The following is a 22,758-nucleotide window of genomic DNA, read 5'->3' as shown; positions in this document are numbered from 1 at the left end:
TTACTGTATCTCCTTTCATATTATCCTTATCTTACTTTCCACCCTCTCCCAACACTTGATTCATAGTGTAACTGCTCTGAGGTTTTCCTCCTGTTACACCTTTCAAACCTTTTACTGTCAATTTCCATTTCGGTGCTGAATGACCTCGTAGGTTCCAGTGCTTGGTCTAAATTATATATTCAATTCATTTCAAGAAATCACGTAACTGTATTGTTGTACTCGGCCGATGTGTTACCATCAATGATCCTGAAACTCACCAGACATACTTTTCCTTTTATGTAAAAAAGAAAAAATGATGTAACGGTTCAACATAGCAAGATGGCGCAACTTCACCTCCATAGTTACTTCGCAATAGAGTCTTACAATTTCCACGTAATTGTTCAAGCCTCAAGTCGATTTTATGATCACTATTGTAGAGGACGATTTAGAAGTGAAGTAGTAGACCTGTTTATACTCATTGGTTAAGGTTGAGTGAAATAACATTTGATGTATTTTATAGATCTACTAGTTGCATTTGCCACTATTGGTTGGGTCACAAGAAATTGTCGGTTTTGAATAGAAATTGAGACGACCTCGCGTTCAAAATTTGTTTTATAGGCCTATAGTTGGATTCGTTATTAATCACAAGAAATTGCCGGTTTTTAATAGAAAAGGCGTTAATGAAATTTCTCGATCAGTCTGAACCATTTCAGTCCCTTCAGAACTTGTTATATTTTAAACCTCCTGTAGTATCTACGACAGTAATAGTCTTAAGTCTATGTTTTCACCAAAGACTATTAGTCTGTGCTTATTTGGTGGTATAATGTGACAGTTTTTATTCGGTCCTCCTGACCTGTGTTTTTTTTTAGTTACTAACGTTTTCATTGAGTTAAACTCCTCAGTAAAGTATATGAGCAAGGATATATTAACATTCCAAAATTTTCAAAGTGATAGCATTCGACTGATTGCACAACGGTCGTCTTCTGCCAGCGCTGAATGAAATTACGCGTATTTCTTAAAACGATTGACGAAATTTTGTTACCGCTTAATGGGCAACTACGGACAATCTTTCGGATTTAACTATGAAACGGCATTGAAAACGACGGTTTCCCCCATATGTGTGCGCCAAACATTGTGGACATCTGCTGGGTGACTGACTGTCTCTATGCAAGGCAAGCTGGGGGGGGGGGGGAGAAAAGGGGAAAGCGCAGTATCAGGAGCCTCGAGAAACTGCTTAAGTTTGTCTTCTTGCGTAAAGGCTTTATTGCTATCTGATGTTTGGCAAATATGAAAGCATCCTCCACTTCCACTATCGGCTTGACTACTATAGTGTATTTAGTTTTAGTTCTCTCGTAGTCCCGTGGTCCATGACGTAATTAGTCTCCCAAAAATGTTTAGCATGACGATGGTTTGAGCGAAGTCCCTATATATAACCGCCTTTTTAATTATTTATTTATTTATTTATTATTTTTGTAATCTTTCATCCCTCGATTATTATATCGGTCTTCCCAGAATAAAATAAATCACAGGGGCTGCAGTTTATAGCATATCCTGTATATTCCTCTAATAGGTTTTTTTTTTTTTTTTTTTTTTTTTTTTTTTTTTTTTTTTTTTTTTTTTTTTTTTTTTTTTTTTTTTTTTTTCATTGAAATTTCATTTGTGAAGGAAGGCTTCTTTAATGCCCTGTGTTGTTGTATAACGTGAGCTGCGGTTTTTAACCTCTCGGAAGTGTTGTTACGTTATATCTCTTACTTTGATCAGCCTACCAAGTAGGTACTGTGGGTCACATATTTTAAGAAATCTGCCAGCCATGTTGACAGTGATATTTTCATCTCAATACCACGAAAAGAATGAAAATGGACATATAATTCTCTGTTAGTCGGCTTTCTATCATCAGAATTCAAACTTCATTGTGGTAATTTGCACTGATTCCCTTTCACGTGTGAACTTGATTTGTTGCATTTGATTGTTAACGAACTATTAGTCTATCCATAACACTCTTTAGCACTAGTGCAGACTATTAGTGTTTCGAATGCTTCGTCATCATGATTAAAAAGAATGAAAATGTTGTCAACAAAATGGACGTAAAATACTGCTTTAAAACGAGACGGGCATGCACCCAGTCAGAAAGTCTAATCTAATCCACAAACTCCAAGCACATACTATTAGCCAGAACAGGTGAGAGGCGGAATTCCATCGCTATTCCAGAGGATTTTAATCTCAAAGATGCAGGAACGGTAGGTTTAAAGCTGTTTCCCGATCCCGGGGGCGGGGACCCTGATTTTGGGCCAGGGTGGGCCCAGGCCCTCCCTTGTCTTTCCCTACAGAAGTTGTCGAAGTGGCTGGAGGAACCGATTCTCGTCTGGCGCGCACAGACGGGGAAACAGCCATTACTTGATGCCATTCCATAGTTAAATCCGAAAGACTGTCCGATGTTTCATTAATTGTCTTAACATTTTGTCAATGATTAACGTTGTAAGAATATACATGTATTATTATTCACGTGGTTGAAGAGGACCATCGTGCAAACGATCGAAAATTCCCGTTTTAACCATTATTGTATTTTGATAGAATACAGCCTCGCTCATGTAGCATAACTGAAGATTTTTACTTATTATTTCCGGTCAAGGTATGGTGATGCACCATAGATAATTTTTATCAAATTTCTTTTCAGGTGCAGGATTCACATCAGTTTATACTACCCAGTATGCTGGTATGAAATTCCATCTACTTGTCTTGACGGGGTTGCAGTATATCAAAGTAAGGAAATTGTCTTTTTTGCATGGACACACCCACAATCATACACACACACACACACACACACACACACACACACACACACACACACACACATATATATATATATATATATATATATAATATATATATATATATATATATATATATGTGGTGTGTGTGTGTGTGTGTGTTTGTTTACTTTCTTGTGGAACAATTTTTCCAACTTGCAACATTTATCTTGAAGGGCTGGGCCGTAACGTTAGTGTCTTTGCAAATGATTGCAATTTGTTGTAACCTCTGATTCGTAATAGAAAAAATGGAAAGGTCGAAAAGTAATATGAAGTGATAGCTGGGTCCTGAGTAATAGGATTCCTTATGGTCGGCAGCCAAGAAACATCACAGAAACTGCAGACTCGGCGCGCACGTACGCACACACAGTAGAACCAATGTCAGGAATACACTGGAGATGCTCACTTTTTCTGTATTCATTCTTACGTTTCATGATTCATAATTACCTCATCGGGGAATTCAGTGGAAAATGGAATAAATTAATTAAAGGGACCGAACAGTTAAACTGTATGGTGTTAGCATATAAATCACAAACAGAAATTAGAGCAAGGTTTTCCTCCTGATAAACCTTTCAAACGTTTACTGTCAGTTTCTGTTTCAACGCTGAATGACCTCTTATGGCATATGCTACGCGTGAGCTGGAAATGCCACGGAATTGGACGCAACATTTATAGCTGGCAGGGACTTGATCTAGCAACCTGTCCCTTTTCAAGTTAGGCAAGTCGTAAGTTTTGAATGTCTGGAGGACCTGTGTATCTGGCTTCATGTCATTAACTTTTCCTGGATTTGGCAATAGTCTACATAGTCATGGAAAGATTTGTTTTGCAAACTCTGAAGCAACAAGCCAGTTAGTTTGCCTGACTGTGGGCCACTCTGGAAACTTTCCCTAAGGAGACATTCTCTGAAACAGTCCTGGAAATTACAATGCGAAGCCAAATCAGCGAGTATTTTGGCATATGGGTCAAGTTGGTCAACAGACTGACCAGGTTGTCGCCTGCAATTTCCGTTTCTAACTGCAGTCAACCAGTTTTTTTCCACATCAAATTGAGCTTGAATTTTCTCTTCAGTTGGGGCATAGGTCGTTTCTGTAAGCAGAACAAGTTTGACCCTCCTTAGTATATCTGTGAAAACATTTGCCTGCAATGCATGACTCAACATAGCTGTCCACTGGCGGAAGGTTGAAACGTTGTGGTGCTGACTTCAACACAAAGAAAATACATTGCCACTTTCTGAATCTACCTGTTACTTGAAATCTCTATAAGGGAAATAAGATTCCAGGAATGGTGCTACCTGTTTTATTGTTGGTAGTATTCATACAAACAGAGAGAGAAAAAAAAACAACGTGGGTTAAAATAATAAAAAATGTAGTCAAGATAACTAAGAAAAGTATCAGGCATAGTACATCACAAAGGCTTTTAGCTAATTCAACTGGTTCACACACTCAAGCAATAAGACTTAATTAGTCAGGAGCCTGAAGAGGCACTTTCAAAGGGAAATTCTTAATTTCTAAGACATTAGAATCAAAACTCCCAGGTATGCTTTATGTAATATAAACAAATATTAAAACAAAACATTCTTTACTATTTCTAATATTAGGTTGCTGAACACTTTCCAGTGTTCTCATTTTACAGTCTGTAGTATACATAACAAATTTCAAACCAAATTGGCATTGCAAATCTCTGCAGCACATTAAATGAGATATACTTGCACACACATGCTTATAGTCTATATATGTAGACTTATTAGACTTCCTAAGACTTGATTATGTCTGAATTTAAGAGAGTAAAAGGAAACCAAGAAACAAAGCAGTGTCAGCATACAGCACTTCAAATTGAGAAGGGCTAAATCCAATGACTCCATCCTTGGTAGTCAATATTTTTACTACACTCTCTTACATAAATTAATGCTCAGTGTACTGAAAAGTTGCAGAAAAGGAATCTTATGTTGCACAAGGATATACCACGTAGCTTTTATTTTGCAAAGTTCGTTATTGAGCTTGGTCCTTAAATAATCATTTTATTAATCCATATTAAGCAACGATTCAGTTTCTTGGAACACAATCTCCCACCGAAATGATTTTACTCTTTGCATCCTCCCAAGGACCTTGTACTTTCTCCTCTACTGCTTCATACCCAAAGTAACTGCCTTCTCCCTGCTTTGCTTTGATGTAGGCCTCCTTTACTTCCTGCTTCATTTCCTTCAAGTCATCTTCCACCGAGGAGAACACATCTTTCAAGCCACCGAGCACCGAAACTGCTCGGGTGATGTAAGGCATAATAGAAGTGGCATTTCTCTCCATGCTCTGAAGACTACCGTTGATTTTCTGCAGAGCTAGTAAACTGCTTTCGAAGGTTGTAATTGCACTAACCAATTTGTTGATTATTTGTACCTCTCTTGCTACGATGTTCTCCAAAATGGCAACATTATTCTCGTAGTCTATTATCATTCGTTCCAAGTGACTCCTAGCATCTTCCTTCATGCGGAGGGCTCTTTTCCTTTCTTCTATCCCCACACCTAAAAGAACGCCTCCTGTTATCCAGCCCACAACTGGTATAACCATTAAGATCCCGCCGGCTACTGCCATATCATGATTTATTTTAGCATGTGCTTCCAGTTCCCACATGTATTGTGCTATATCATGCTTAGCTTCCTCTACCTGTTCTCTATAGGCTCTCAACAGGTGCTGATTCTTTTCAATTTCTCTTTTAGCTTCATCTATTCTGTTCTTGTGATCAATTATTTCCTGTTGGGTCTTCTTCTTTGTCATCTCTATAGCTCTTCTGCCCATTTGCGCCTTGGAAATGGAAGTAGTAAATTTTCTGCTGTCTTGATAAATTGTTTGATGAAATGCCTCCATCAGTCTAACTGCCTTGCTTGATTTCCCTTGTATTTCAATCGAGTTGTTTAAGACATATTCGACGATTTCAGCCAGTTGTTGAAATTCCTTCTCATACATGCCATTTTTTTGGGTCAAATTCCAAAGTTCCAACCTTTTCTCTTCAATCATGTGTTCTAAGTATTCAAAAATGATTTCCATGCCATCTGTGTATGTAATAGATTTGATTTGAGCTTCCAATCTCTCTATCTCTTCCTTTAACTTCTTCATATCAATTGCATTTTTTTCAAAGTTTTGATCCGTCTTTGGTATATTGGCAATAGAGGTTTTCATGCTGTGAAACCGATTTTTGAGCTTAGGCCCAAACTCCCTGACTAATTGAAAACCTCTGTAATGGCTTCTAGAATCCCTCTCCTCTGGTCCCAGGATTTAGTGTTCGTCTGGGCAGACTTCAGATTTTGGTTGTAGACGTTTAAAATATCCACGAGGAAGTCTTCCTTATGTGTAAATTGTAAAGGTCCTCTAGACCTAACATATTTAACATATTCGTCGATGTTTTTCATATCATTGCATATTTCCTCAGCCTCCTGAGCTATAATATTTACTATGTTTTTATTGGTTTCCAAAGGGTTTGCAAAACGTTTTTTCCTTTCTTGGACATCGTCTTGGTCTGAAAAGTCTGAAGTGTCGTCTCTCACACTTCCATTGTTTTGTCTGCTGATGTCCAGTGATGGTAATTCTGTTTCCTGATGGACATTTGCACTGGTCACAGGGCCATTCTTGTTCAGTTCATCTTTTCCTGGAACACCACATGCAACACTTGCATCGTCATCACATATATTTTGCTTTAAGGAATCCTTCAGTGTGCCTGGATGTTTTTCCTCACTAGAGGAATTAGAAGTGGTCAAAGTATTTTGTTTCGTCAGGTCTTCGTCATCCAGTAATCTGTTGTGGATAAGAGCTTTCTCACTGACATGGTCTTTGCTATCAGCATGGCATTCTGGACTCCATTTCACTGAGGAGAGATGTTTGCACTTACCAGAAGTATCTTCAAATACTTGTCCTTCAGGACAAGTGAACAATAGGATATACCAGTCTTCAACTCCTTCGCCAGATAAATCTTTGCAGTATATAAATTTTTGGCAGGAACCTGAAACAAGACATTGCATGAATGTATATAAACTATTATTAATTCACAGCAAACTCGCCAGTCTTTCTCAAACCATCACCAAGTAAACATCTCCGCTCTGACCTCTCCTGAAAAATATGTCTTTCAAAACTTTTACCTTTCATTACACCTCAGGAGAGGTCGGAGCGGAGATGTTTACTTGGGAATGATTTGGGAGAGTCTGGCGAGTTTCCAGTGTTGTGACTGGCTGATCACTAGCCAATCAGGAGCATCGTAAGGGATAGGGCTGGATATCAGAAGCATGGGTGCTGTGAATTAATAACAATATATAAGTGAAACACAACTAACATTTATTCATTAGATCTCGTAGATAATAATATTATGTATTTCATATTAAATTTTTACCAGTTAAAAGGACAAGTCAATTTACTAATAGTAATCGAACATGCATATGCGCCCACTAACTTTATGCATAATAATGATTTTTGCAAAAGTTACTATTGTTTATTTAATAAAAAGAAAACTTTCAATCAAGGGAGCTAAGAACGAAAAAGTTATTAGTTATGCGTTGCTACCTTTCTATTTGAAAATCATTATGTTTGGAATGTATGAAAGAAGCTTTTTAGGAATGTAGGTCATTATTTTTTTATATCATATCAGTATTTTGTTTCTAAAATACAGGACCATTCTGTGACGTCAGTTGTATGGTTATGTCTTTTATTTATTTATTTTTGTTTTGTTACTAAGGTATTCTCTGAATATTTAAGATGAAGATAGATCTTCTGTGTCCTAACGTTTCATTGATAGAAATGTTTAACTTTTTTTTTTTTTGTTCAAATTCATACAAAAGTGAGCTGGATCACAATGGAATAAAGATCCAATACTAAGGACTCCACCACAGCAAAATGAGCAGATTCAATACAGGTAGAACAGTAGCCTATGGAACACTTCCAAACTGAACATTGTCGAGTACCACTTGCACTACACTTATTTCTAGCCCTCTTCAGTAAAGTTAGTGAGAAGCTAAGGCAAAGATGAGTTGCTGTGGAGAGGCTTGTCGTCCCCCAAATAAAAAAATTAAAAAGAAGTTCTGACAATGAAAATTTTTTGCTCGCTTCCTGTCAAATCAGGCTTTTTGTGGACTTGGTTAACATTAAAAATGGTAGTAAGCCATAAATGACCTAAATTAATTACATAGCACTTCAAGCTCTGTGTACCTGGGATTGGGTTCAACCCTTCTTTCTTGCAGTGGACATCTCTTGGGATAACTCTGGATGCTGAATCCTCCTCCTGGTTAATATTCCATAGAATGCCGTTGGAAAAGGAGGACTTATTTTGACTCCATTCCAAAGGCGTGAGCGTACTCGGAGAGCCTTCCACTTCTGAAGGAGCAGGAGTAGGAAAGCCTCGTCGTAAATCTGCCCCTTGAACAGCTGTTAAAAAATGGAAAGCGCCTATTTTTAGTACAGGAAAGAACACAAGCAGAGAGTATAATAATTTTTTTTTAACAAACTAGCTAACCAAAAGGTCTTACCCTGGATCGAGGCTGCAAGCAAAACGGAGGAGATGAGGACCACTCGATGGCACCAACGCATCCCGAATGCCTTGCTAAGAAAGCTAGAAATAAAGATGAATGGAGGAATGAGTAGGTTCACTTGGCTAGAGTTGCACACAATTGAATCTGAGAAGATACTATATAAGTGGAGAGGGGAGTTCGTCATCACTTATTCATCCTAACCTAGTTGAGGATCAAATTAGGAAAATGAGAACAAAACTTATTTTATTCAAGATGTATCTGAAGAAGAGAGAGAACGAAAATAGACGAGGAAAGGTTCCTGTGTCTAAATCAAGAAACCGATGCGTCTCACCAGAGAGAGAAATGACAAGAAAGAAGGGAGAAAAGAGAGGAACTTTCAGAACGCCAAGTACTCGTGTGCCGAGCAACTCGGACATTTCTTATATGTGCAGATGAAATGTAGAATGTGTTGGTCTTATGGATGTTGCTGACTGTCGAAAGAAAGCACACTGCAACCAAAAACCGCGCCACCTTTGCAAGGGCGAGAAGGGAGAGCCAAAGAAGAGGAAAGGGTGGAGAGAGAGAGAGAGAGAGTGCGAGATGAGAGGCCGGGGGGGGGGGGGGGGGGGGGGCGAAGCGCTACAGACATGAGGGCATTACCGCCTACTCGGGGAGTAAGCCTACAAGCTACTTTGTTGTTGTTGTTGTTTTTGTTCTTGTTTTGGGGGAGGGGGTGTTAGGCAAGGTCTATGGAAGAGCCTAAAAATGGCTGAAAAAGTGTTTTGCGTAGGTTTAAAGATACAGGAATTTTAGTGCAGGATACTTATGATTTGTTTATTAGAATGAAAATAAAAATAAGTACGGAAAAAGTATTTCTCATAAAATATAGCGTATTTATTTTAATTTTTGTGGCGAAACAAGGCTCTCTTTGATCACAGAGTTTAGCATGGTGTAATCCAAGTCATGTTTACAACTTGTGCGTGAGGTGAAAATCTTTCACGTATCCAAACTGATCTGGTGGTCGGATCACGACTTGTTTCTTCTAATAGGCGGAGAAAACGACCGACGTAAAGCTGAGACAAGTAAAAAAAAATGCCCCTAAGTTTCTTCGGCGCAATCGAGTTTTCTGTACAGTGTATAATGCTGTATTATGAAATTCTCAGCTGCGGTTCGTGAAACTTAGCCACGGCCCAGTGGTGACCAGTGTTGTTGTCATCTATAGTGGTGCCAGACGCACGATCATGGCTAACTTTAACCTCAAATAAAATATAAACGAATGAGGCTAGAGTGCTGCAATTTGGTATGTTTGTTGATTGGAGGGTGGATGATCAGCATAGCAATTTGCAGCCCTCTAGCCTCAGAAGTTTTTAAAATCTGAGAGCGAACGGATAGACAAACAGCCATCTCGGTTGTTTTCTTTGAGACAACAAAAAACGAGAATCTGGAAAATAGAGAAACCTTGATCTTGCTCTTCAGAAGTCTAACTGGCGATTTGAAAAAGGAGAATTCTATTCAAGATGTTAGAATTAACTACATTTTTTTGATACCACTAAGTTTGGGTGAAGATGGAAAACCCACACAATAGTTTGAAAGTTTAGAAAGGTCAGTTTTTTTGGAATCGTGACTGTGGCAAAGCTGAAGGGATTAGCCACTCACAGAAATGATTGGGAAAGCAGTAGAGCCAAATATGACATTTTTTCGGAGTTATATTGGAATGCAAGAAAGTTTAGGTACTTAAATTGCATTATAGGAGTTAGTGGAACGTTGAACTATGCAGACCCCACTGATAGAAAAATAGCAGGTATGTGAGAGGGTTAGAAGAACTGGTACAACAAGACAAATAATGGGAAGTCAATAAACAAGCCAAGTGCCTCAGTGGCATGGTCGGTTTGATCTTGACGTGCCACCTCGGTGGCCGCGAATTCAATTCTCGGGTATTTCATTGGGGGGTCAGAGATGTGTATTTCTGGTGATAGAAGTTCACTCTCGACGTGGTTCAGAAGTCACGTAAAGCTGTTGGTCCCGTTGCTGAATAACCACTGGTTCCATGCAACGTAAAACACCATACAAACAAACAAACAAATAAACAAACCAAGAAATGAGAGCGAGGCCTTCCAATTGAAGAATAAGGAAAACTGAGGTTGCTTGCGAAATTGTTTGTATGGTGTTTTTACATTGCATGGAACCAGAGGTTATTCAGCAACGGGACTAACGGCTTTACGTGACTTCCGAACCACGTCGAGAGTGAACTTCTATCACCAGAAATACACATCTCTCACTCCTCAATGGAATGGCCGGGAATCGAACTCGCAGCCACCGAGGTGGCAGGTCAAGACCATACCGATCACGCCACTGAGAGCGACTCATTGTCTAAGTTGCCACAAATTTTGTTTGTGTAGTATCCAAAAAGTTTTGGTATAGAGAAAATCGTGATGTGAGTTATGTTCTAGTTACCTTTCTCTCTGAGAAGAAATAGGTGTTCCAGTCCATTTACAAGAGGCCTGAGTCCCTGAAAGGAAAAGAGGCTAACGGGGCCATCAACTGGCTGGCCTTAGGGTGATGTCATCCAAGAGATAGGCTGCAGGAAACTAAGATGCTGATAACTCCGAGAGTTTAGGACAAAAGACCACGAGACTAAGATTAAAATCACGAGACGGTGACTACTAGAAAACCCAAAAGAAAGTTATTATTTAAGACATGATGAAAAAAAAGTGTGATCCGACCTCCAGCTTACTCGGGCGTGTCCTAAAATCTACAGTCAAATAGCGCGTTCTTCACCAGCGAAAATTGAAATGAATAAATACACTACATTTTATTAGAAATAATCGTTCTGTGCTGTTTCACATGTTCATTATTTTTTTTTTTTACATTTTCATTCCAATAAATAAATCATAAATATCCTATCCTAAAATTCCTGTATCTTTAACTCGACGCGAAACACCTTTTTCAGACCTTTTTAGGCTTTGTCACAGACCTCTCCTAACCGTCCCCCCCACGAACAAGAACAAGAGCAACAAAGTAGTTTGTAGGCATACTCCACGAATAAGCAAAAAAAAAAAAAAAAAATAAAAGATTGGGTCAAGAGGACTGTAATAGGGTATATTCGTCATAGATACAGTGTGGGCAAGACTGATTTGTTTGTTTGTATGGTGGTTTTACGTTGCATGGAACCAGAGGTTATTCAGCAACGGGACCATCGGCTTTACGTGACTTCCGAACCACGTCGAGAGTGAACTTCTATCACCAGAAATACACATCTCTAACCCCTCAGTGGAATGCTCAGAATCGAACTCGCGGCCACCGAGGTGGAGGTCATGACCATACCGATCACGCCACTGAGACGATGTGGGTATGACTGACTCTTCCCTAATAATCACTATTTAGTTGCCGTGAAAACGAAAAGGTAGCCTCCCAAAAATTGCGTTTGTCCTCAAGGCGAGAAAGAAAACAAAGACTATTTTTGTATCTCAAGAGTTTGAATTAGAACCTAGACTCAATGACTGATTTCAGCTACGCAGAGAGGGCAGGCATTAGGAGCATCGAAGGTAGGTCACGTTACCTGTTAGGAATTGTCTCCTTTTAGTTAAACAGCGTCATTTGACACTGTAATAAATATATAAATAATATTCAACTTGTTGATTAAACTTGAAAAAACTGGACAATCATGAGCACTCACTAATCATATTTCTAGTTAAATTTGGGCCATTTCGGTCTTCGTTCAAATGACTAGAAGAAAAATATTGCATGGACTAGTAATGGCAATGAAGGATCAAATCAAACCACGCACACATACATACATACATACATACAGAGAGAGAGAGAGAGAGAGAGAGAGAGATAGCAGTATATCAAATGCCACAGTGAACAGCGCGTCATTGCTTATTGTTTAGATAATTCTCTTCCTCCGGTTTTTTTTTATTCCTTTTTCTTTTTAATCGCCGTGTCTATAATTCAGTAGATATTCATTCTAAATCAATTTGATCGTTTTCTTCGACTTTTCATTCGATCTCTTAGCTGAAGGAAGCCCTTAATGCTTGATTTTATTTTTCTTTGGCACTTCTTAGAGATGCAAAATGTTACCTAATGATCGTATTCAGGTTCTAAAGTAGCATCAACCAATGGCTTTATATAAAGTGTAATTAAAACTTTACAGAAGTAGAAGTGTGATGTTCATTTTGGTGCCTATGCAGGAGTAAATCACATAAGGCAAAGACAATGATTTCTCACTCACTGGTCGTAGGCAGATTTCTCATGATGAGGATGGGGAACCCCACATGGTCGCTTCAGATTTGTTTTGAACAGCCTTACACCTTTTGAATTTTGAAGCACTTGTCTACAAGCTAAGGTTATTTGGAACTGGTGGCTTCTTTAGTAATATTTGAGGTGAATTTTTAAATAAGCAGAACCCAAAGGGTCTGCTGATGGCGAGTGTAGTAGCTTTATTAATGGTATTTCAGGTGCTCCTCAAGGTAGCGTTCTCGGAATTTTACTATTTATTATCTATACTCGTGACATATGACGGGATATGGAACACAAATTGATTGCACATGCCAATGATGCTACTCTATAGTAGTTGTTCCTTCGCACCCGAAGTAGGTCTGTAGTTGCTGCATCATTGAATAGACGTCTGGCAGGTATTCAAGAGTGGATTAGGCTTTGGGACATGAAGGGTAACCCTTCCAAAACTCAATGTATGATAGTCGATCCTGACCACTTTTCCCTTTGCATCCTGATTTTCATTTAAATTGCACGGTTTTAAATGTCATTAAATTGTAAGGTTTGAGGCATAACTATTGCTCAGAAATTGAATTTCAAGAAGCATATACGTAAGCCATTCTAGAGGGCTTATAAACAACTTCCCTAGAATATCGGAACATCTTACAAGACGCCATGAGTCGTTAACGGTCATTCTCTCTCAGATGAAGAAAGCGTCACCTCCCCCCAAACATCCCCCCCAAAAGTTCGTTGGTTCTTTGGCGTCACCTATATTGGCACCCATTGGTCAATAGACCTAAGGACAGGTGCCAGACCCAATCATGGCCTAGAAGCAATATATCGGGGGTTTCTGGGGGGTATTGAGGAGAGAGGAAACCAAGCCGTCTCCTTGAGGGTCGGGCAGTTAAGCGTCGGTCAAGAGAAGGGAAAGACGCACTTTCCCCTCGTGCCTCTGCCGGTTTCCGCTCGGTCTCAATCCCGCCGGTACTATAGATATTAAGTTCATTTCACTCGGGCCGGCCCTTGTGTAAATCATTAGAATATAAGACCGGTGTTAAATTAATCACTGAGCGTTTGATTTCTGCATGACCCACAGTAACTTAAGAATCCCACGCGACCCAGGTCGGGGTCATAATTTTGGTGTCAGGTGTGTGGGGTTCGCTGCGAAGCGCTAATTAACAGTAAATATAGCGATCTGTGGGTCTTTCGAGGCGCGGATTCGGTGACAAATTGTTCAGTGTCTTTATGATCGGAAAATACACGACGGAGCGGTCACATGAAACAACAACACAAAAGGGCCGACGTTGAAGTGATACGTTAAGCAAATTCGAGCTTGCCTTCACGTAACTAAATGTCAAAGTAACGAGCGGTAGATAGCGAAGAAAGTCGGCGTGCGATATTGCAATACCGAGCGCGAGAATTCGTGAAACGGGCAAATACACGCACACACGAGCTGTGCATAAAACGGTCAACAGACTAAAAAAACTGTATGCAGTGTATAAGCGAGGGAAAGACAGAAAGGACGAGTGTCGTATGATTGGAGTGAAGATTTGCACTCCCCAAATAAAACCAGCCAGACGCTGGTTACGATAGCAAGTGGAAGGAGGTGATCGTCAGCACAGTGATCAGCAGTGCCTTCGCAGACCATCGGCGATGACAAAGAACGGAGCAAAGATGGCGGACAGCAATGAGCGCCCGCCAAAAGTCTTTCCCGCCAAAGGGAAAGAAGAGTGCCTGGAGTCAGCTGTGTGCGCCCAATTGAACAGGGGAAACCACCCTGTTGGGCAGCGGGAGGGATACCAGTTCTCTCCCCCGAAGAGTAGCAGAGTGAGACTGTCGGAGTAGGGGACTCCCCCTACAGGACAGCACACCCCCCTCAAGAGCGGGAATGGGTCGGAAGGAGATGGGCACTTTCCTCCTTCCCCTAGCCCCTCTAGACGTTGAGGAGACGGTATTCACCTTCAGGATGGATGGGGGAGTGTGAGCTGTAAGCTTCGTCTGGTATAGACCAAGCTGTTAGAAGTAAGAAAAGCTGACAGCCGTCGGATGGCGGCTGACGACAGCAAGGGAGTGTAGCAAGACACTCCTCCCCTCCCCTCAAGAGGAAGGGGGAGGGGACGGCGACGTGGAGAGAGGAAGGAGGGTCAGCTGGATCCTTCCTTGGCACAAGGGACACGAGGAGAGTAATTACTGACCAGCGTGAATAATTGTCAGTGGGGGTCTTTGTGAAGAATTTAAACAGTATGGGTATGAAAATGTGGGCAACCCGCAATGAAACAAGTTTCTTTGGTTTTGTTTTATTCACAGTAGTTTAAAGTTTTTTTTGTAAATATTATATTATCAAAAGGCTTTGTGATTAGTTTATTGTCTGTTCTGTGTTATTAGAATATGTCCTTTTGATTCGAATTTTTAAGTTATTCAAGTAATTTGTCTGAGAAATTTTGTTTTATCAGGAATAACGTAAACAATCAACTAGTGATATGTCGATTTCTTTTTTTTTTAATCAGATTTGTGGTAACTGAACCCTTTTGTGATTTATCTGTGATTGCAGTTTGAGTAATTTAATTACGAATTGTTCTTATTAGAGTCAATGAGTAGTAACCAATTCACTGATATTGCTTGCCATTAATGTTGTTGGAAATTGTTGATGTTTTTTTTATTTTTATTTTGTTCATTTTTATTGTTGGTTTTCAAGTCCTCCACCTTGAGGGTAGGAGACCAAACCCGCCCCCCCTAGAGCCTCTCCTCAATAGCCAGTGGTTGTCTGAGAACACCACCAATAGTGTGTAATGTTAAATTTATTGTTATTAGTAGTAGTTACCTGGATGGGTGGTGACCTCTGAGATTCTCGTAGTTAAACCAGATTGTTATTCTTTTTCAAGTACTAATGATACGAGTCCATTTAAGATCCACTGGTCAATTGCCCCGGTTAGGTCAAATAGAGAGAAAAAAAAAAAAAAAAAAAAAAAAAAAAAAAAATGGAAAAATAAATGAATAAATGAGTAAACAAATAAAAAATAAATAAAATGAAATAAAATAACGATAATTTTAGTTAAGTAATAATACAGAAGCTAATGCCATTACCAAGGATAATGCCTATCCATTGCCCTCGATCGGAGTGCTTTTACTTAAAGTAAAGGAGAGTAAGTTTTTCGCCACATTGGATCTCAAGGCTTGCCCTGATGATGAAAGTAAAGAGAAAACGGCCTTTATAGCAATCGGCTATATGAATATAATTTCCTTCCCTTCAGGTTGAATATCTTACAGCTCATTTTCACGAGTAATGATACGCGTTTTAGCCTCTATAATTAGCATTGTGAGTTTTTGTATATTTAGATATCATTGTAGTTGGTGCTACTGTAGAGGAGCATAAAGGTAACCTGATACAAGTTTTGGAAGCATTAAGACGTCATGGGATGAAAATAAATTTAGACAAATGTAAGTTTTTCCAGGCCGAAGTAGAATTTTTGGGGCACCTAGTAACTTCCGAAGGCCTTAAGCCTTGTGCCAATAAGGTTATAGCAATTAAAGAATTTCCACGACCAAAACATGCGAAAGATGTAGCCAGCTTCTCGGACTCGCAAATTACTATCGGAAGTTCATTAGAAATTTTGGACAGAAGTGCGAGACCGTTAGATGCATTAAGGAAGCAACCTGGTTTCCAATGGGGTGAGAAGGAGGAAGAAGCTTTTCAGAAATTAAAAGATGCCCTAAGGAGCGACAAACTCTTGGCTTAACCGAGGTTCGATCGTCCTTTTTTAGTGACCACATTCGCAAGTGATATTGCGATAGGAGTAATCTCCCAGATTGACGATGAAGGTAATGAAAGACCAGTTTGTTTTGCATCACGAGGATTAAAAGGGGCCAAGAAAAATTATAGTACCTTCGATCGAGAGGCTTTGGCGGTCTTATGGTTGCTGGAGAGACACCGTTATTTTTTGCTGGGACATAAAATAGGTTTTCACAGATCATCAACCATTAATGTACCTGCTGAATAAGAGCGAGATTACAAATCGCCAAACTCGTTAGATCGAGTGAATTTTAGAGCTTGACATCTTAAAGATTGAATATGTCCCAGGTAAGGTAATAGGATGGCGGATGCTCTCTCCAGGAACATCATAAGAGTAACAACTCGTGCTACAGGGCGCAGGGAGGAACGACAAAAGAAACCTCGTGACGTTGGTGGCACAGGCACTGCAGGCATAGTGCCAGCAGCGTCGCGACGGTACCGAACAATGACAGTCAATCAAACGTAAGCGCGACGCGCAGAAAGCGGGAAATTCGCAAGCACTCTCAGATGAATGGGAGTGCCTGAGGCGGTAGCTGGTTAAATGCAGGTGGAACTCCGTCCGGGGGATTCCAGAATAAATGCCCGGAGAATGAAAGTGTGGTTGATTTTTGTGGTTGGAGTGTGCGAGAATTGGTTGAAAGTCAGGTGTCTAAAGCTTGGATTAGTCAGATTAAGGCTTGTGTGGAAGGTGAGAGTAACGAGTTCCCGAATTTTGTGCATTTATCAAAAAAAAAAACGTGTTTTTCATTGTGAAAGACGTCATGTTGTAAGTAAAATAGGGAAAAAAGGCCGCTGATATCCGAGCCCAAGTCGTTCTTCCTCGAGCCTTAGTAGAGACAGATATACACATAGATCATGTTGGCACTTATGCTAGACATGTAGGCATAGAAAGATCTCTTAGAAGAGCCCTAGAGCACTTCTTTTGGATTGGCATGATTTGAGACATAACTAGATTTGGTAAGTAACTATCGTGTGTTTAATACGATGGAAAAGCAACCTGTTAAGTATTTTTTTTTTGTTTTTTATTTAAAGAGCCATCCATTTTATTTATGTAAATCCTTACGGCAGGCATACAGGCATAGAAAAGTCCCTTATTAGGGCACTCGAAGTGGTACTTGTTAAATTCTATCGTGAGCATTAATTGTGGTGAGACACTCCTGCGGCGCCAGGGTAATACAAGTATTATTGTGTTCGTGGATGCGTATATACGCTCCCACCCATGGATAGGATGGTGGATAAAACCTGCCTGTTGGAGATCATATCATGTGAAAGAAATTAATCGAAATACTGGCTTATTCCACTTAAATGTACTAGAAGCACAAAGCGGAGAAAACACCTGTCAGAAACACGTTTCGCACACAGTATACGTCAAGACGTTTGGTGTACCACACCAACCAACCAGTCTCCTGTACCCCCGAAGTTGGCCGGGTACCTGGGAGCCGAGCCAGAGAAAAATACCACCAGGGCGCAAGTGGGCGCCCGGCCGAGAGCAAGACCGAGCTCCCGAGCCCTATGTCATAAGTAAATGCTATTTCAAAGTAAATGAAAGGGGTCAGTGAACAGAGTCTGTAAATGCCAACCCACGTCTTTACCTAGGATTCAGAATCATACCAGTTGTTTATTTTTTTTTTATTTTTTTATTTTATTTCTTGTTATCTCGATCAGATTGTAATGTGTCCACGAATTTATGTTGTTTGATATAACTTGTCCAAATTATTTTCAGAACAAATGTTATTACCTGATCATATTCTTATGTGGAATTCTGTTTTGGATGTTGGGTTATGTTGCTGTACGTTATTTTGATTTGTTTGATTTGTGTTATTTGTCGCTTTTTTATTTGTTTCGAACACCGATTCCATCCTATTTTATCTTTCATAAATTACACTAATGCTTGTAAAGTTTTTTTTTTATTTTTCACAGATGATGAAATTTTGTTTGTTTGTGCCTGAATTTCCAAATTTATTTCTCTGGTTCTTTTAGTCTATTTTTTATCTTTTTTTTATGTGATAGTAGTAAATGTACATGACGTTCCAGGAGGATCTTTTATTTTCGTGAAAATTCCATTGCATTATTTTTTGTTCTGTGTATGTTTAAATTATGTTTTTTGTTATTTTGAAGAAATTTAATAGATTAACGTGATACAATGTCCATTAAAAAAATGGATGCCATGTGTCGTGATTGCCAAGGGCAGTGGCTGAATGTGTAAAATTTTCTGTCTTTTTGTTTTCACCATTTTGTTTTGAGTATGAACCTGAACTTATTGAATGATTTCTTTTTTTTGGTTTTGATCTGTTCCAGGAAAGAGTGATTGTTCTTAATTAAATTTTTTTTTAAAGATCTTATGTTGTTGTAAGACGTGTTCAATTTACTTGTAACCTTTGGTTTGTACACACGTCAAATGGCCCCCTTTAAGATAGTTAATTTGAATTTAGATAAATCAGTACCTTGAGAAAAGAGACTCGAGATGGGACAAGGCAGAGACTATAGCTTTGCGAGGACGCAAAGGAGTTTGGGGAGGGAGTGATAAGCCATTCTAGAGGGCTTATAAACAACTTCCCTAGAATATCGGAACATCTTACAAGACGCCATGAGGTCGTTAACGGTCATTCTCTCTCAGATGAAGAAAGCGTCACCTCCCCCCAAACATCCCCCCCAAAAGTTCGTTGGTTCTTTGGCGTCACCTATATTGGCACCCATTGGTCAATAGACCTAAGGACAGGTGCCAGACCCAATCATGGCCTAGAAGCAATATATCGGGGGTTTTCTGGGGGGTATTGAGGAGAGAGGAAACAAGCCGTCTCCTTGAGGGTCGGGGCAGTTAAGCGTCGGTCAAGAGAAGGGAAAGACGCACTTTCCCCTCGTGCCTCTGCCGGTTTTCCGCTCGGTCTCAATCCCGCCGGTACTATAGATATTAAGTTCATTTCACTCGGGGCCCTTGGTGTAAATTCATTAGAATAGTAAGACCGGTGTTAAATTAATCACTGAGCGTTTGATTTCTGCATGACCCACAGTAACTTAAGAATCCCACGCGACCCAGGTCGGGGTCATACGTAGTATTGCTTCCTCTGTTTCTCAAAGTGTTGTTAGTACAATCTTGTGGAAATCTTGTCGAGTCTAGTCTTTTGTAATGGAGGTATTGTATCTTTTTCCTTGTTAGGAGTATTGTTCTCCGGTGTAGCCTTTGGAGGCTGACTCTCACCTCAAACTTTTGGATAGAGTTATGTCACGTTTATTTCGCCAACTATTGATGTGTGTTTATGTATCGAGGGACTAATGATATGAATACGAATATGGCACGATTTTTGAGATCAGATCCAAGCACTACTCACGTTGGCTGCTCATTTTATTATCACTTGTGGAAGTAACCAAAATGATACAGAGAAAAGGAGATCAAATTAACCGATTATGAGATATAGTAGTGGGTCTAGTTCCTTACCTCTTTCGAACCTTCCCTTCCCTTGAGCTAGTTGGTGTGACTGCGTCTTTCCACTGGTGTTCTCAACACTCAACTGATCTCACGCCAGCAACAGTGATCCTGAAAGACTACAGACTGCAGAGGTCGTGGCCTTTGGCCCACGCACTGTGGACCTAAAACGTTTTCAAGCCGTGGGATTTCCATGTACTTCGTCCAACTTAGTGGGCAGAATACGACGTCGGAATCTCCTCAAAAGTAGATTAGATGGAAACTTGCAGAGCTTTCTTTGAGCATCGTCCACAGCCATCCATCCGCTCTTCGCTGAAAGTCTGATAAGTTAGCCATGATCGTGCATCTGGCACTGCTATAGGTGCCAACAACATAGGCCACCACCTAGTCACGACTGAGAGTTTCATGAGCCGTGGCTTAGTTTCATACAGCATTATACGTATGCTGCACTGAAACCTCCCTTCGGCGCAATTTTTAGTACTTGTTTGGTATCCAAAGAGAATCGAGTATTTAGGCCTAAGGCCAAGTACTAGGACCTATGATGTCATTCAGCGCTGAGAGGGAAATTGAAAGCAGAAAGGGTTTGAAAGACGTAACAGGAGGAAAACCTCAAAGCAGCTGCACTAGTACTATAAAGCAGCTGTCTGGAGAGGGTGGAAAGTAAGATGGAGGGAAGAGAATGCGAACGGGGTACAGTCAAAGGAATGTTAAGAGGTTGCAGCTAGGGGCCGAAGGGGTATCGCAAACAACCTTGGGTTTTCCCAGAGCCTTGCATAATAACAAAATGAAAAAGGCCATTATTTATTTACCAAGGCGCCTGCCTGTCCCTGGGCTGACGCGCCGTCTCTCTCTCTCTCTCTCTCTCTCTCTCTCTCTCTCTCTCTCTCTCTCTCTCTCTCTCTCTCACCCCTCCCTGCTCTCTGGTTACCAACTAACAACACCCTTTCCCCTCTTCGCATGGTAGTGGTTCCTGGTTCCTAAGCGCTCACTCCACAAACACAGTTGCAGGCACACCACACTGTTTATGAGGTTCAAAGCTTTATTTCCTTAATTCAGTGGTTCTTAACCTTTTACAGTGTAGTAATAATAATAATAATATTAATAATAATAATATAATAATAATGGCAAAACTCACAGAACTGATTTTATACAAAATTCTTTCAATTCGCCATATTGAAAGAATTTTGTATAAAATCAATTCTGTGAATTCTGCCATTATTTTAAATGAAACATGTTTGAAAGAAGGTCTGTTTCCAGCATAAAACAAATAATAATAATAATAATAATAATAATAATAATAATAATAATAATAATAATAATTATATTATATTATTATTATTATTATTATTATTATTATTATTATTATTATTATTAATATTTGTGTATGCTGGAAACAGACCTTCTTTCAAAAAAACATTTTGAAGTAACATAAAGTAAAGTTAAACTAAACAATGAGAAAAGTAACAAAAACATATGAATAATTAAAGCAAAAATAATATTTTGTATAAGCATCTTATTTTTTTCTGCAAAAAATAACAATGAAATAATAATAATAATAATAATAATAATAATAATAATAATAAGAATAATAATAATTAATAATAATAATTAATTAATATTCCCTGAAAAGGAATCTGCAAGATGCAACCCGGAACCCCACACTATAAATACCACCTAGTCGAATTGGAGGACTGTGATACACACACACACACACACACACACAATAATAATAATAATAATAATAATAATAATAATAATAATAATAATAATAAGCCTGTGGCGCCGTGGAGGAGTGGGTTAGGTCGTCAATGGACTTAAGTCAAGTTAAGCAACATTGGGGCTGGTCAGTCGTTGGATGGGTGACCGCTCTCCTCGGCGTTGATTCCTTGGGAAAGGATCTTTACCATAATTTCCTCAGTCTACTCAGCTGTAAATGAGTACCTATCCCTGATGGGGTATGGTCCAGGTATGGGTTAAATAGCAAAACTCAGCAATGATGGAAAGAAATGAAGGAATAAACGACAACGACGTAAATGGAACCTCTGGCAACAGAGGAGCTTCGTCCGGCAACCAGGTATTCAACCCAATTGAAGGGGAAGACGGTCAGGTACTTGGAGGTCGTCATTCAGCAACTGACCACCAGAACGACAGTAATCAACAGCCTGAGATTGGAGCTACAGAAGCAAAAAGGAAGATAATAATAATAATGATAATTATTATTATTTTTTTTTTTTTGGCAGAAAAAATAAGATGCTTATATACAAATATATTTTGCTTTAATTAATCATATGCTTTGTTTACTTTGCTCATCATTTACTTTAACTTTATATTACTTCAAAATGGTTCTTTAAATTCATGTCTATTATCCTTTTTTTGCAACCAAATTAACCCCGATAAATTACAGATATTTCTAAATTAGATACAATCCAATATTTCTACTTTACTTTTACCCCCAACTCCCTTTCATTTCTTCTTCTTTATAACTGAGGTAGAACCGTTCTAGCTACTTAGCTTTGACATCCATCGCTTTCCAGGTTAAGAACACTTCATTTTGAGGGCTGCCCTTATATATTCTCCCAGTTTTCTGTTAAGGGATATCCGTGTCCCTAAATTTATATCCTGCTCTGATTTTTGTAGCAATTTACACATGAATAAATGTCCGGTGGTGTCTTCCTCCACTCTACTTATTTCACAGACCTCGTCCTTAAATTTGCCCCGGAAGTTGGCCTTTAAGTTCAACATATTCAGTCTGTCTTTCATAATGATAAACGCATTCTTTTTTTTTTCCAGTTCCCTTATGTACTTGTTTTCCTCGATGTCATCTATGAATCTCAGCTTCTTCATTTCATTTCTCTTTTCTCTCAAAGTCTCTTGGATATCTTGATTAATTCTTATCTTTATTTCGTTTTTCAGTGCTGCTTTGGGATATTCTCTCAGTCCATTAATTTCTATATCATATTTGGTGCATATGTTCACCACGTTATCTTTTTCCAACATTGCCCATACGGGGCTCTAACTGATCTTCAACTATTTCTTTTATTAATCTTTTCTCCTCCGAATT

The 22,758-nt window shown here is 39.3% G+C and overlaps 1 protein-coding gene across 4 annotated transcripts; it reads right to left on the bottom strand.

Annotated features, from left to right (window-relative positions):
• Window positions 1-4,066: 4,066 nt before the first annotated feature.
• LOC135210285 (uncharacterized) lies at window positions 4,067-19,864 on the bottom strand. 4 transcript variants are annotated; one of them, XM_064243159.1, is made up of 4 exons: window positions 19,710-19,864; window positions 8,287-8,369; window positions 7,970-8,206; window positions 4,067-6,773 (listed from the first exon to the last, which is right to left on the bottom strand). In XM_064243159.1, exon 4 carries the CDS (start codon window positions 5,954-5,956, stop codon window positions 4,829-4,831), a length of 1,128 nt encoding a protein of 375 aa, XP_064099229.1. In that variant the 5' UTR covers window positions 5,957-6,773; window positions 7,970-8,206; window positions 8,287-8,369; window positions 19,710-19,864; the 3' UTR covers window positions 4,067-4,828. The 4 variants fall into 2 exon arrangements, with proteins under 4 accessions (XP_064099229.1, XP_064099230.1, XP_064099228.1 ...); XM_064243158.1 differs by having other exon boundaries at window positions 7,970-8,185.
• Between the last annotated feature and the right edge of the window lie 2,894 nt (window positions 19,865-22,758).

This window comes from Macrobrachium nipponense, chromosome 39 (genome assembly GCF_015104395.2).
Source record: "Macrobrachium nipponense isolate FS-2020 chromosome 39, ASM1510439v2, whole genome shotgun sequence".
NCBI classification, from domain to species: Eukaryota; Metazoa; Arthropoda; class Malacostraca; order Decapoda; family Palaemonidae; genus Macrobrachium; species Macrobrachium nipponense.
Note: the sequence above shows the minus strand (reverse complement) of the source record. Positions and strands in the feature narration are given on the sequence as shown.